The sequence below is a fragment of the Daktulosphaira vitifoliae genome, unplaced genomic scaffold (assembly GCF_025091365.1).
Source record: "Daktulosphaira vitifoliae isolate Bord-2020 unplaced genomic scaffold, ASM2509136v1 Scaffold_3, whole genome shotgun sequence".
Lineage (NCBI taxonomy): Eukaryota > Metazoa > Arthropoda > Insecta > Hemiptera > Phylloxeridae > Daktulosphaira > Daktulosphaira vitifoliae.
The window spans coordinates 24,060,971-24,077,922 of NW_026099574.1; the positions used below are offsets into that span (position 1 = coordinate 24,060,971).

At 24.7% G+C, this 16,952-nt stretch overlaps 1 protein-coding gene across 5 annotated transcripts in view; it reads right to left on the reverse strand.

Annotated features, from left to right (window-relative positions):
* The window catches only part of LOC126901338 (melanocortin receptor 5-like), a 95,847-nt gene that overhangs the window by 11,364 nt on the left and 67,531 nt on the right, over nucleotides 1–16,952 (reverse strand). For 2 of the 5 annotated variants that reach the window (XM_050677737.1, XM_050677738.1), the window contains exons 6-8: nucleotides 13,790–14,276; nucleotides 11,002–11,202; nucleotides 2,590–4,495 (exon numbers count right to left, since the gene is read on the reverse strand). In XM_050677737.1, the coding sequence (XP_050533694.1) occupies nucleotides 4,415–4,495; nucleotides 11,002–11,202; nucleotides 13,790–14,276 (769 nt within the window). In that variant the 3' untranslated portion in view covers nucleotides 2,590–4,414. Of the gene's footprint in view, nucleotides 1–2,589; nucleotides 4,496–4,600; nucleotides 4,802–4,973; nucleotides 5,092–11,001; nucleotides 11,203–13,789; nucleotides 14,277–16,952 lie in introns of those variants that run through there. The other 3 variants (XR_007703028.1, XM_050677739.1, XR_007703027.1) reach the window with 3 other exon arrangements.

The following is a 16,952-nucleotide window of genomic DNA, read 5'->3' on the forward strand; positions in this document are numbered from 1 at the left end:
AAAAAAAAAAAAAAAACACATCATAGTAAAATTAATACCTTCTCCGCTTCGCATCGAAGCTAAAATGTTTGAAATTAGGTCCCCCAACAGAGATAATGCACCTAGAATACGTGTCTTTTTATAAAATTTCTAACTTTATAAAATTTCATTACCCTTAATAATTGAAAAATTTTCTCTCGTTCCCCGCAAATGAGGGAAATCTTCTATGCGCAAATGGCTACCGTATTTAAAAATATGCTATTTTTCTATTAAAATTCTAGGTTTTGTATTTTATTTTATTTTAAAATATCTTATTAGGAGAATATATTGACTTTCATGAATATTATATAATTTAATTGACATTGAATAAAGTTCATAAGACATGAGAAATTAGACTAATTAAATTTTTTAGCTTCCATGCGAAGCGCAAAAGGTATTAATTTTACTACGTGTTTTTTTTTTTTTTTTTTTTTTTTTTTTTCTTTTTTTTTTTTTTTTTGTGTCTGTTACCACTTTTTCTCAGCTCTCACCGAACGGATTTCTTTCAACGATACGTCAAAAGATCACAAATCGTATTTAGTTGAAGACATTACCCTTAAAAATTGAAAAAAATTCCCTCGTTCCCCGCAAATGGGGGAAATATCCAAAAAAATTACAAATTTAAAAATCGCTAATTTTCGAAATTTTTTCAATTTTTTTTTTCTTAAAATTTCCATAACTTTTTTAAAAATTAACAAATCTACATAATTTTTTTTTATACTAAAACTTTAGATATTTCCCTTTCATTTAATATCATTTTTTTGAAAATCTATCACTTAACCTGCTTATTGGGGGAAATTTTTTTTTCTAAATACATTATAAGTACATCTTTCATTTGACATACTTTTTATTAAAATTGGACAATTTCCCCTTATATAGGGGGNCTCACTGGGGGAATTTAAAATAGTAACTTTTTTACAAAAAATAACTTTTTCAACTTATTTTATATGTAAATACTATTTTATTTTCATACTAAATTTAATAATTATAATTAGTATTTATTCATATATTATATTTCAAAATCAATGAATTACTAATTAGGATATAATCAAAGAAATAAGAGTTGATGTTGTTTTTGGAATAATCTCTAAATGAAACACTATCTACAGATTTGCATCGAAGCGTTTCTTATGATAGTGATTTTAATCACTGTCAAATATCATCTATATAGTTGTCCCATCTATGCCTTATCTACACTGTGCCTCGACCCCACTGTACTACCGTTTTTTTAACTATGGCAACCATTTTCATATAAAAAATAGGACGTCGGAACAAATTTTTTTTTTAATTTATAGTACGTAATATAAGCTTTAATATAACGTAAATGTGTAATGGATGCAGTATTTCCTAACATTTTCAAAAATTAAGATGAGTTTTGTAAAAAGTTGCTATAATGAATCTTCCCCTATTGGCAGGTAAATGGTCAGATTTTCAAAAAAAATTATCAAATAAAAGGGAAATACCTAAAATTTTAATGTAAAAAAAATCATTTTAATTCCTTCATTTTTCAATAAGTTATGACAATTAAAAAAAAGGTAAAAAAATGTCGAATTTAATGATTTTAAAAGTCGTAATTTTTTGGGGGATTTTTCGCTATTTACGAGGAACGAAGGAAAAATATTTTTCATTTTTGAGGATAATGTCTTCAACTAGATACGACTTGTGATCTTTTGATGCATCGTTGAGAAAAATCGTTCCATTGAGAGCTGAGAAAAAATAGTGACGGACACAAAAAATAAGTAGACACATCATGGTAAAATTAATACCGTCCCAGTTTTGCATCGCAGTTAAAAGATACCTTTTCCTCTGTTTGACAATGAATTAACATTTGTATGATACTTAATAGTACAAGCTCAGAATAATTTTTTCTAAATAGAAAGAAACTATTTCTAAAGATATGTAATAAAATTTGAATTATTACATAACATTATAATAGATTTTTGTTGAATAATTTACTATTATTAATGAAAACAGCAATATGCTCTAATTTTTGTTTACATAAGCATAGAAAAATCTCATTTAATATTAATAATTTCATAGAATAGGTTGAATTGATAGTTTAATTAATTTTTTCTCTACTATTGTTTGTCAATTAGTAAATGTAATTTTTTAAAAGTAATGGTAATATTAGATTGAAATAGAAGTAAACTTGTTATACAATTATTGTTTTAGATATAAATTAAGTTTATCAATTTATTTTAAGTATAGCACATTTAATTTGTCTGTGATCATACTGTATATTGTATGATACACAACATTTTATTTAAAAATATTCTTTTAAAACCTTAACAAAGAGAGTTGAATTTCAAAATTAGATTATAATACTAATCAAATCTAACTTACTCTACCTTAAAAGACATTCTATATCTGATCAGTGATCAAATGCAAGTTAAATTAGAAATTCTAATTTATAAAAACAAAGAAGTTTATTTAACATATAAATACATACTCTTCTATGAAAATAAACAAAAATACTATTGAAATAAAAATGGTAAACATTTTTTATATTAAATATTTACAATCATTAATCATAATAAAAATATTTTTCTTATGATGGTAACATTGTTTTTTTTTGTATTTCAAAATAATATCTAAACATAGGCATACAATTATTTAAATGATAAATATTATAAAATTGGTTTTTCAGAATTTTTTTTTAATGTAACGCAAGTTAGCTCATTGGTAGTTTATTTAAATCTCCCAATAAGTTAATAGATATCATTTTACATGTCATTTGTTTGTAAAACAAATTAAAAAATTATAACTAAGTAAAATATTATTTAACAATGGTAACATGCATTTTTAATTTTATAGTTCTATTAGGAAATTCTTTAAATGAAATCCTACAAATTATAATTATAAGAATTATCTACTATTGCAAAATATAATTTCTTTAAATTTATTTAACGCACCAATGTAAATTATAGTTAAGTATTCTTAAACATATTAGTAACATAACTCTAATTTTATATTTATACAATCATGAATGATTAATAATTAAATACAAGATTTAGTTAAGTTTAGAAAAAAAATTATTTATATTCATGTCTTTTTATTATAATTAATTATTACATAACTTAATATTATTTCTTTGTTTTTAAGGGCTTAATGATTTTTTATTTGTTTTTATAGATAGGTCTTTTTATACCCAAGTGCCATATGTATCTATATTTCACATGCTTATTCATAATATTAAAAGATGTATGGAATTAAAATTTTTGAATTCGAATTAAACTATTGAATCAAATATTCAAATCAATACTCCATTTAATTGAGTTAGTAAATTTGATAACATTTTTAAATTAAGTTTTGACAGTCACATTTTTGTGAATAACTGAATATAAATAATGTGAATTAAAACTGAAAAAATAAAACTTTTTCAAAGGTCAGAAAAATTTTTAAAAAAATTATTCTGAGGAAATATTGTACACAAGTGCTCAATAAGTAAAGAAAAGGGGTTCCATTATTCTTGTTGTTACAATTAAATGTTTCTTTACTTTTTGAACACTATATACCAACAAATGGGCCAACTTGGGGTAGTTAAATATCTATTATTGTTTTAAACGTATTAACCTATAGTACTAGTAAAATATTTTCAAATATTGTTAAGAAATACAACATTTTACTGATATACTGAGTATTCATAAAGTAAGGAACATGTTAAATGTTACGAACAATGAGAACAGTTTACCGGTTTTCTTACTCCTCTGTATATTATATACAATAATACATAAGATAATACCCTAAATATCTAATAAAGGCTATTACAAATTATTTGTGATAATTTTATAAATTTTACGTATACATTTTATACAGTTAATGTAAGAAATATACAAATTATAAAAATTTAAAAACATAAAAGGAAAAATATATTTAAAATTTTTTCTGAGAAACCCAACCAATCGCTCTGATTGAATTGGTTATGTATATTACTAATAAATTTGATATAAGTCAAGCATTTATCGGCTTACGATACTATAGAGTAAATAGATAAAATTATGCACGTTAGGTCTTATTATTTTCAAATCTTCAAATACCAATCAGCTATGTCACTTACAATGATGTAAATTTTAAAGAAATAATACAATAATAAACTATTTTTATACTTTTAAATGTTAACATAAGTAGTATTCAAATAAATACACTAAAACATATTCCATTTAATTTTTTTGCCGTTAAAAAATTAATTCATTTTTAGGTTACATAATACTTTTACGACTACTAATTAATTAATATAAATAATTGGGAAAATATCTTTTCTCGAACAATAAAAATATAATTTTCATAAACTAAATGCTAAGAATACTTAAATTTTTTTCCAAGCTGATTACAAATTTTTTATAAAATTAAAATTCCGCCAATATTGACGATTTTTTAATACATATAACGTTAGTATCTACACCCTGGTTGATGGGATTTCATTATCTATAGCTAACATTCTTTGTAATTTGTGTCTTTTAATCTCCACTTCGGCAACCTACAAAATAAAAATGTATAATTCATGTTAATATTAAATGTGACATTACAATTTTTATCATAGCCACAAAAAATATTTAAAATATTTATAGACAAAATAAATTACCACTTAAATAAGTCAACATTCTTTTATTTATTAACTATTTTAATCTGAACACAGTATCAACTCCAATATTTTAGGGGTTAATATTATAAAGGGCTATGCCCCCTTAAAAATGTATTACAGTTTATAGGCCGCCAAACCCTTTATCCAGCCGTTCATTTGATTTTTCTTTCATAAAATTTAACTTTCGTGTTTGTTATGAATCTAAAATAATCGAATAATTCAATTATTTTATAACGATAATAATAATTATTATTGAATTAAACTTACTCCATTATTTTATTGTAATTGATAAATCATTATAATGAATTCATTTACTAAGTTGTAAAATTATTATAAAAATTATAATAATATTCATTACTACAAAATTATTTTTGAAATATCTATAAGTCAGGAAACTTCAAAACACATATATTTATTATGTTGTTCATTTTACTAAGCACTTGCACAAGTAATCCTCTCATTAATTTTCAATAAATACTACTTTGCTTCATCTAATGAAAAGTGTTCAAAGAAACAACATTTCAATGGAATTGAATAGATTGAATCTTAGTAACTAAATATAATTTATTGTTGTTCTATTGTGTTATCAAGAGTGTACAATTTTTAAAGTTAAAGGAGAAACATTTAACTTTAAACTTTTTAAAATCAATATCACTAACAAAATTTTTGTACGTTTTTAATAATAGCTTAAAAAAATTACTTTTATGTTAGCATAAACATCGTATGAAATGCACATTGCTTTGTCAAAGTTAAAAATTATGTAGATTTAGTTTTAATTAATAACATTAGCACAGTGATGTCGTTGCATAGTTTGAACAAGTATAGGCGATGTTTCATAATTATTAACATTACTAAAGTGATTTTAGCGCTGTCTGTTAAATTTCACAAAAATGTTTTATTTGTAATTTAAAAATTTCTATGTTTTTTTTAAACTTTACTCAAAAAATAAATTATTTATATATTTTTAATATTTAAATAAACTTTAAAAGCTTTAATTTGATAGATGTAAGAAGATGTAAAATGTAGACAGAAAATTGAGTGGAAAAAAAATTGTGCGATTTTGTTAAAATTCTTTTTGTACTTAGGTTCTCATAAATTTTTCAAATATAAAAAAGTTTACAGTATCCAGTATATTTTACTAAAATTTCATTATAATCGGTGTTTTTAAAATTAGATTACATTAGTTTTATATGCAGAACATATTTTTTCTTAACAGCATTTTTAAATTTGAAATATTTTCTTAAATTTCTAAAAATTGAGGGTTTTTTTTTTAATTTTTGGAGCTGGCAGATTTAACTATTTTAAAATTGGGTTCTTTTAGCATATTAATCATGAAAATCGGTCCAGTGAGATTTAAGAAATTTTATGGACAGACATAAAAAAACATAAATCATTACAATACCTTCTCAGGTTCGCATCGAAGTTAAAAGTATTCAATTTCAAAAGAAAATTTATAGTTAAAGTTTATATTTTACCTTTCACGGCGCCAGTTGTAATATAATATATTAACTTAATATCATTGCAAAATCAATCACTTGAGTTTTACAACAAAAACGAACAGGATTTTCATATTTTACTAAGTAAATATTTATGTATGAACGTTGACCTCAATATTCTTAATTTAAAATTTTCAGTACCAATGAGTTTAATTGGCTTGTAACGCGATTTCTGATAAAAAGAGATTTGTAAACGTGATATCATTAATAAATTGTTTAATTGTTATAAATATAAACTTAATTTTAAATACACACGATTTTAATCATTTTTTTGATGAAATAAACAATATTTGTAATTCAGTTTGACCATTTTTGTTTGGTTCATTGAAATACGCTTAGGTAATATTGCGACTATATAAAGACTAGATGATTTGTACTAATTGCATTAAAATTTTATAACATAGGCATGTTTAGATTATTTGGACATGAAATGTCCCTTACTCACCCACCTCAAAAAAATTAATAAGTTATATAAAATGGTTTTCAAAAAGAAATGTAAGCACCCATGCTCATTTTTTATTTTATTTTATTTTAGTTGTATATAAATTGAACGCAAGTTAAATGCTTAAATTTTTCAAATTTCGCAGGTAGTACCTGGCCACTAAAGGTACTACTTTTGAAGCTTAATTTGTGTTGAAAAAGTATAATTTAGTCTGACTTATGCTAGTGAACATTTTTTTGTATTCTCTAAGGCTCCGTTAACGTTGTTTTGCCATAATTTTGCATTACTATATAGGACTATTGGGAAAACTCTAGTTTCATGGTAATTTAGTTCGTAAGCAAAAAAAAATCATTGGCCTTATTTTTCGTAACAAATGAATTAAGCACAATTATTTCATATAGGCCTTAATTTATGTTTTTAATAGTCATAAGTTATATAATGATTGCAGAATAATCAAATTTTTTTTTTTTAATTAAAAATTATGACATATTAATTTAGTAATTATTAGTTAAATTATTTTTTCTAGCCCTTGCTGCCAAAATAACACAGAAAAATATCTTAAAAATCAAAACCTATATTTTTATAACACTCTATGAAATTTTTGAGCTTCGAAGCGAAAGTGAGCAAGTGTTAATTTTACCAGGATGTTTTTATTATTATTTTCTTTTGTGTCAGTCACTTTTTCTCAGCTCTCACTGGACGATTTTTTTCAACGATACGTCAAAAGATCACAAATCGTTTCTAGTTAAAGACATTATCTATGCTTATGTAAACAAAAATTAGAGCAATATGCTGTTTTCATTAATAATAGTAAATTATTCAACAAAAATCTATTATAATGTTATGTAATAAAATTTGAAATATCTTTAGAAATAGTTTCTTTCTATTTAGAAAAAATTATTCTGAGCTTGTACTATTAAGTATCATACAAATGTTAATTCATTGTCAAACAGAGGAAAAGGTATCTTTTAACTGCGATGCAAAACTGGGACGGTATTAATTTTACCATGATGTGTCTACTTATTTTTTGTGTCCGTCACTATTTTTTCTCAGCTCTCAATGGAACGATTTTTCTCAACGATGCATCAAAAGATCACAAGTCGTATCTAGTTGAAGACATTATCCTCAAAAATGAAAAATATTTTTCCTTCGTTCCTCGTAAATAGCGAAAAATCCCCCAAAAAATTACGACTTTTAAAATCATTAAATTCGACATTTTTTTACCTTTTTTTTAATTGTCATAACTTATTGAAAAATGAAGGAATTAAAATGATTTTTTTTACATTAAAATTTTAGGTATTTCCCTTTTATTTGATAATTTTTTTTGAAAATCTGACCATTTACCTGCCAATAGGGGAAGATTCATTATAGCAACTTTTTACAAAACTCATCTTAATTTTTGAAAATGTTAGGAAATACTGCATCCATTACACATTTACGTTATATTAAAGCTTATATTACATACTATAAATTTAAAAAAAATTTTGTTCCGACGACCTATTTTTTATATGAAAATGGTTGCCATAGTTAAAAAATATGGTATTTTTGTGTTTTCAAATTTTATTTTAGAATTTTTGTTTATTTTAAAATACCTTAAACGAACTTGCCATAGTAATGAGTCCACCAATTTTTATAAAATTTACATGAATCTAACTTACATTAAATATAAATTTATACTTATTTTGATTAATTTACCTCCTCAAAGTTAAGAAAAGCTTGAATTTTTGAACTAGTTTAAATTATCATTTCTTGATTCATGTAAATTTCTTATTCATATTAAAATATTTTACTATATAGTTTTTTTTTTTATGTTTGACATTAATTTTGCTTAGATCTCGCTTGACCAATTTTAATGACCATTACGTCAAAAGAACACGATTTTAATCATGTTATATTATCAACACCAAATATTGGAAAAAAAAATGTTATTTTAGAAATTCAGAAGTGTATCTCAAAGTTACGCTACTGCAAAAAATAGCCACTTCAAAAAAACTTTTAACATAAATATCTCCAATTTAATGGGAATATAAAATTCGTTTTTATAAACGTAAATTCTACAGTAAACTAAAATATTATATATTTTAAAATGTTAAAAATAATAATCCGTGCAAAATTTTAATTAAAAATAACAATATTAACTTATTTTTTTGATTCTTTAAAGTTGATTTTTATGAAAATTTATAATTTCAAAATGTTGAACTTTTAAATATAATTTTAGATCAACTTGCAAGGTTAGAATTTATATCATTAAGTAGAAAAATTTATGAGAAATAAAATATTCTGTTTTGGATTGATATGTGATCAGAAACTTAATATAATATAATTACTGTTAACAGTGTAAACTAATGAGGAAAACTCAAAATATCGTTAAAAATGTTTTATTGTTATAAATTATTCAAATAGAAATCTTAGCGTACATTTCTATGCAACTCTTGGTTTTTAAATAATTCTTTATATTATATTAAAATTACTATACCAAATTATTAAAAATCGGTTTCATATTATAATTAATTGCTATAGTAAATATTTATTTTTATATTACACTTATAAATCATAAAACTTGTAAATAGGTTATAAATAAGGAAACAAGAGTTCATTTTGTTTTTTCAATAATCCATCAATTTTTTAAAATTAAACACTATCTACAGATTAGCATAGAATCGTTTCTTATGATAGTAATCTTAATCACTGTCAGATATCATCTATACTTGTTCCATGTTCACACTGTGCTATCGTTTTTTTATCTAAAAAATTGTTATACCCTATATATAAGTTTGGAATTTTTGTTGTTATTTCATTGTTTAAACTAGGAGATACACCATTGCCCATATGTGTCAAATAAATATTATGAATTATAGTCTGTTTATAATTCAGATTATTGAAAAAAATAAACCATTACTGCGTGTATATTAATAGGGGTAGAATTAATACACTATAACATTTATCTCATCTTAACCCATAAATAATAATTTATTTATTTTTATTGATCTTTATAGCGTATAAAAACTTTGTTTTATTATGATAAATGTAAATTAAGCTACTGTTCAGTATTAAGAAAATGTACTTATCGTAATTATTGTTAGCTGTAATCATTATAGTCGTTTTTAGTTTGTCCTTAGAACTTGTACTAAAGTCAATGAATTTGTCAAACTTAAATACATTTACTTATTTATTAATTGATTTAGAAGTAGAATAATTTATCATAAAATTCAAAATAATACAAAAGTAAAGCTTTATCAAATGAAAATGATATCATGGAACCAATTAAAAATAATAATCTGTACATTTATAAAGTTCAAAAAATTAGGTTTAATTCGATAAAAATACATTTTGTTTTTTTAACTTTAGAGGTAGAAGAATTTTAAAAATATGTGAAACTGTAGAGTTGAATTGAATCAAATAATTAATTTTTTACAAACAAATTCAATTATTAATATAATTTTTGGAAAAATATATCTTATGCTTAGTGAGTCTTTTAAAAAGTTTTTAATAGATTTCTTAACTCATAAGAACGACTTTAAGAGAAATAATATTTGTTAAGCTATTAGTAATTAAATATCTTCAAGTTTTAATTACTATTTTCATCTCTGTGTCATATCTAAGATGTCAGGGTTTCTCAATAGAAATATTAAAGAATTTAAAAATATAAATACATTGAAATTGTTATATTCTTTTCTTATTAGGACAAAGCTTGAGTTTGGATTGTTAAATTAATCCTCTTATTATTCTGTTTTAATAAACATAATAAAAAATGTACAATACAAATATTTATTTAAATTAAATATGAGTCTAACTAGTGATTCATATTATTTAAATGCTACTCAACAACAAGGTATACTTTTTGCGACTTAAGAAGAATAGTTAGTGATATGTTATTTTTATATGATTTACTTGATGGTTATGTAAATAGTTCCAAGTTACTTTCAATGGTTGGATTTTATATTAGGCAATTGAATTGAAAAGAGCTAAAATTATTTCATGTTCCTATTTGTACCACAAATTATAGTATCTTATTTTCCACGGGTTATAATTTTAGCAAATAATACGGTGAATTATGTTGATTTTTTTCCATATCAAGAGATGTGTTTAAATTTAATGTTTATAATGAAATTCACAATTGAATAATTGTGAATTTTTAAATATGTTTATTACTTTTCTTTAGAATTAATTAAAATTTATTATATCTCCGTTAAAAAGCTTACATTTGTTTATGATTATACTAAATAAATACTTAAATTTATCTGAACAATAACAAAATAAAAATAAACCGACGGTTTTTTAATTTTATTTCGGCTGTTTGTAGAACAAATAAACTTATTGTAAATACTAAATACATAATCATATTAACCGACCGTGGAGATTTCAAACTAGAGAATACCGTTGAAAAATAATTCAACGAGTAATTTTGACTCGGTAGCAAACGTCGTTTTTCAATTAAATATTTCATTTGTTCTATACGGTACCTTAAACATTACGATACGGTTGTCGTTGTTGTTGTGTTTAGGCGTGTTGGGTTCGCTGGAAGGTTTATTTTTTCCCATTAATAATGGATAATTACTGCTTAAAGAAGAATCAGAACTCTGTCTGCTGCAGTATTGACACCGTCTCTGGGCCAGACGGAAAGTGACACTCTCGTAACGATTGCACCGTTCCGATCCATTCATCTAAATTGCAAAGTAAACAAATAAAACGGTTAAATATTAGTTTTAAACACCAATCGATCAAATGTTTTGGGAAAATAAAACCGCCGAGTGTTTTTTTTTTACTATCTGTTTACGTTTACTTAAGACGGTTTGTTTATATCTTTGGAAGTTTCTACGCTTCCTAAAAGACTCTGTTATGTTATGATACCTTGTCTGTTTATGTTATCTCAGGACCAAATATGGTTGAAGTATAGCTACTCGAATTAAATTGATCTTATGAGGTTCGTGGAGCGTTTCCGCAGGGAATTCGACCGAATCTCGACTTTTAACGGCACGTGTTCAATACGAGTAATAACAACATCATAGCTAGTTTGCCGTCACAATGCATTCCTATGGCACGTTGGCCGTTGCATAATACATGTTTTTGCAGATTAAACTCTAGTGGTTTGTTCGTTCCGGTGTGTTTTACAACCGTACCCGAGGAAATTGGTGTAGGGCCAGCGAGAAACCTCTGGAAGTTAGAGCCATTACTGTGTGTGTTGTATAGTATAGAGTTTCCAGATAATAACTTATGAATAAAAAAGTGAAGAATACATTATCGTCGATACGATAAATACAATTTATATTAAAACAGCAATGAATAAAATTGCGTTCGATTCATTTTTTCTACAAAAATAGTTCTATGTGTTCAATCGTAAGTTAATCGAGCTGTATAGATTACTTTTAAACTTCACAGTAACACGATCAATATATTATTTTGGCACTCTCCGACATTCATTTAACGAATCAGCCTATAAAATACTATAAAATTAATTATTTTAAATGTGTCGGCATTGATCGAGACAACGACGAATCATTGAAACATTTTTATTTTAGCTGGACAAAATTAATATGGATCAGAATTTCTACAACTCAGTAGGAAAACTAATATGCGTTTGAGGTCGCAGAATTCAAATTTGACATTATTTTTTCAACATATTTATTTTCTTAGGGAGAATCATAACGGCGTTTTATCAATTTTAGGTAATCTTTTACGTATTATATATGTGTTGAAGGTCGTTGTAAAAGTCGATAAAAAAAAAAAAAGAAAAAAAAAAGAGTACTATAAAATGTTTCTATTTTACTATTATGTAATGAAAAATAACTGTCAAATGTCTACAATTGTTTTTGAAAAAATATGTTTTTAAAAAATACGTAAATAATTAATAATGTATTGTTTTATAAGGTGAAAAAAACTACTTCTATATATTTATATATATTCGTTACAGTACGTTTATTTTGAAAAATGTTCTAAAAAATGTCCGTAATGTGATAATATTATACCTTCGTTTTGTATGTGTCTAGCTTTAAAATTCATACAATTATAAAAAAAATATATATTTTATTATTTTTGGGTAGTATAGGCTATATAAAAAAGTTTTTGCGTTTATTTGAACTTAATTAAAATTGATTTTTTTTCAGCTAAAATTGTGTTTTGGACTACTGTGCACACAGAGAGAGAGAGAGTAGTTATTTTACTGTTTTATATATTTTTTATTCAAATTTCCTTGAAATAGCTATATTTTAGTAGATTAATGTGTGCATTATGGTCATGACTACGAGACTTTTTCCACCTACCGCTGACACTCTGTCAAATTAATATTAACTTTACTTTTTTTAAGAAACACATGTATTTTTTAACTGCCCATTTTAATGATAACTCTTACACATTTAAATAATAAACATAAGTAAGGTAATTTTATAATATACGACTTGTATAAAAAATATGAAAAGCCAACTTAAGGAATATTTACAATACTATAAAAACACGTGATTTGCCTATATGAAATGAAATTACATTTTGGTGTAGTCGTCTTGTTTTATTTTTACTGTTGTGTTTTAATATTTATGGTAGTTGACAATCGGTAATTTTCATTGTTTTACAAACAAGTAGGAACCCATATCAGTTCAAAAGTACGATCGATGACACAATATCTTTTGAATATACATTTAATTTACATTCAAAAGTTGATACATTCACATAATTTGTTTTACAAAACTTGCATAATGTAAAATCGTATGAAATTAATACAGTTCTGAAACTAACAAGTTATTTCAGCACGAATAATGAATGAAATGAATACACAAAACTTTTTATATTTAATTGGTTGAACTTTATTTTTTAATCCAAATCAGAAAAAATGTACTAAAACATTTGCTGCCACTATTTTAATCAATATTATTTCCTAAGTATGTCTGTTGATTCATTTCTATGGAAAATAATTTTTCTTCGTTGTACTCGTAGACTAGACATGATATTGCAATTTAGTAACGCGTAGCTATTTCAATTATTTTTTAACTATTAAAAATTACAGAATTCTTTTATTTTCATTATCATTATTATTCTTTACGTCGCAGGAGTGTAATGGACGTTAGTATGTTTTCTTTGCAGTTATGGCGCAATGAACAGAGAAGTATTTTTCTCAGAATTTTGACAAGTACGTCGTTATAAGTAGCTTTTAAAATTAACACATGTATTCATTTTAAAATCAAAAACTCAAAAATTGCGCCACTTTGATCGATCACAATATTACACAACATGTACTTGTGTTATCCACAAGGTACTTACCGGATTGTAAGTAGCGATGAAATCGGCTGCTGCCGGTGGTGTTACAGAATCGAACGAATGTTGGCAGTCGATAGACGTCATGTGAAAGCTATGAACAGATACACTGTCCGTTTGATTGGCCACCAATCGAGTTTGCTGATGGTACTTGCCCATCTTGGCGGCTGCGGAAGCACGTAATTTTTTGCGGCTACAAATCATTCGAAGGATCTCCTTGCGGAACACGTCGTTGCGAAACACGTACACCAACGGGTTGAGGGTAGCTGCGGACAACGCACACGTTTGCACTAGTTCGTCCGGTACTCGGACAACGGAAACGCTTAAAAACAGTGGCGTCCAGCTGAACAGATAAGTGGCCAACACCATCATGGACGTTTTCATAGCTCTGCTTTCTTCGCGGAACAGTAGTGCAGAAAAAATAGCATTGGAATTGCGCCGTGACAAATCCGGTTCATTGCACACACTGTGTTTGCGCGTTCGCAAGCTATTTCTGTAATAAAAAGAAATTACGATTTTATGTGCGATACCAATTAGTTAATTATAAGTATAGTGCATTAATGAATGTTATTGAACACATTTGTACCGTATTTCATAGCAAAAATGAGCCGACTAAATTTCTGGCCGCTCCAACGCATTGATTTAACTAGAGAACGTTTTGCTACGATTTAAAAAACACCTGATAAATCTTTGGTCTTCTCAAATATTAGTTTCCATTTATTTCGAAAGTCAGTTAAAAAACATATATATTTTATTTTATGTAGCTGAAAAATTGTTACAACCTATTGGTTTTTTATTTTTTCTTATAGTCAATTATGTAAATTATTGTAAGTATAAAATTTAATAAAAAAAAAATAGTCTAATAACATATTTACAAAAATATAAAAAGAACATTGTACTGCTATTACATCTCTTTGATATTTCTACATTAGTTGCAATACTTTATTTTTTTCTAGAAGTCAAACTTGATCAACCATACTATTCAATTTTAATTGCGAGAAATCATCATTTTCGATGCGAAACTGAGAAGGTATTGGTTTTGTGATTGTGTGTGTTTTGATTATGTTTTCAAATCTCATATAATCAGAAATCGCGTTACAAACTGTTTAAACTCGTTGATATTGAAAATTTTAAATTAAGAATATTGAGGTCAACGTTAATATATAAATATTTACTTAGTAGAATATGAAAATCCTATTCGTTTTTGTTGTAAAACTCAAATAATTGATTTTGCATTGATATTAAGTTAATGTATTATATTACAACTGGCGCTGTGAAAGGTAAAATATAAACTGTAACTACAAATTTTCTTTGAAATTTAATACTTTTTGCTTCGATGCGAATCTGAGAAGATATTGTAATGATTTATATTTTCTTTTCATATCTGTCAATAAAATTTTTCGGATCTCATTGGACCAATTTTCATGATTATTATGCTAAAACAACCCAATTTTAAAATAATTAAACCAACCAGCGCCAAAATTAAAAAAAAAAACACTCAAATTTAAAAATGTATGAAAATATTTCAAATATACGCAACTATAAATAAATTTCTGCATATAAAACTAATGTATCCTAATTTTAAAAACACGGATTCTAATCAAATTTTAGTAAATTATATTAAATACAATAAGCTTTCTTTTGGTATGGTTTTTCTGGAAATCTAATGAAAGATTTTAAAGTTTACCACAATATTAAACACAATTAGGCATATAATATTTGATAGAAATTTAAAAAAACAGAAATATTTAAATTACAAATTATTATTGTAAAAAATATAAACCTTTTTTTTTTTATATTATAAAAAGCCCTCAAATCACTGTAATAATATTAATAATGAGATATCATCTATAAATGTTTAAACTATGCTTCTGTCCTAGGATTTTTAATGTTTGAATTTATGTTTCAAAAATATTCTTTTTATTTTTTTGGTTCATCTCAACCAAATGTTTCATTAAAACTCTAATCTATTTCAATAGTTTAAACTAAGTAAAATGTTTCTAATTGAATATTCTAAATTATTCTGTTATATAGATGGAAATTTTCATCCTAATTATATACTTCTTTCAAAAATTGACAAATTAAATTTTTCCAATGCTATTGAATGTGATAAATTAAAATTATGACTGTTAAGTTTAATATTTTTTAAGGTCGGTGGCAATAGTATGATTCACTCGAAAATCGGCTTTTACTCAGTATTCTAAATTAATAATTTACTTAACATAAAAATATATTATTAAATAGAAAAACAAATACACATTTTTTTACGAAATAGTTTTTCACATAAATAAGACCCATTCTATAAATTTGATTTTCGTAACATAATAATTTAATTATTGATTAAAATTAGTAACAATAAACAATAGAATAATTAATAAGAAAAATATTACATCAGCAATGTATGAATGTTAAGCAATCAGTAATATTAATAATTTTACAAAAATTGATTATATCATAATCAATAATTTGTTACAGTATACAAGTAAATACATAAACTACAATTCCGGTAACTGATAAAATAATGTTCATATAACATATAGGTTGGTTGTAAAGCATTTTTACCATAACCATTTATGATATCGTATTATAATCTGATAGGTTTTACTTACTTTGTGATCTTATCAACAATATTACCTAAGAAAAGGTTTAAATAAAAAGAGGTTGTAGGTAAATTTATTTTTATACCAAGTTTTTCCTTAATAGTAAACCTTATTTATTTTATTGATATTATTAAATAATTTTTTGTGATTCGGGAATCTGAACAATTTGAATTAAAATATGTTATGATTTATAATTATCCTTATTTTTAAATTAAACATTACTTCACGAATCATTTTACTATTTTGGTTAGGAAAAATAAGTTGTTTACACAGTTTACTTTATAAGTAACTAGTAACTGGATTGTAGTTGAGAATTGCACCTAAAGAGATATACTTTCAACGTTTAAAATGCAAATGAACATTTACCATTTTAATATGTAAATACGATATATAATATACATAGAAGTCAATTTAGCCTAATTCATAAGTCAATATTATCCTCTGTTTATTTAAAATTCCAAAGAGAACGCAAAGTATAAAGTTAATCATTGTAGACTTACTTAATTTGTTCAGAACATAGTTGGGACAAGTATAAATGATATTTATAATTGTTAGATTTTTTCAAATAC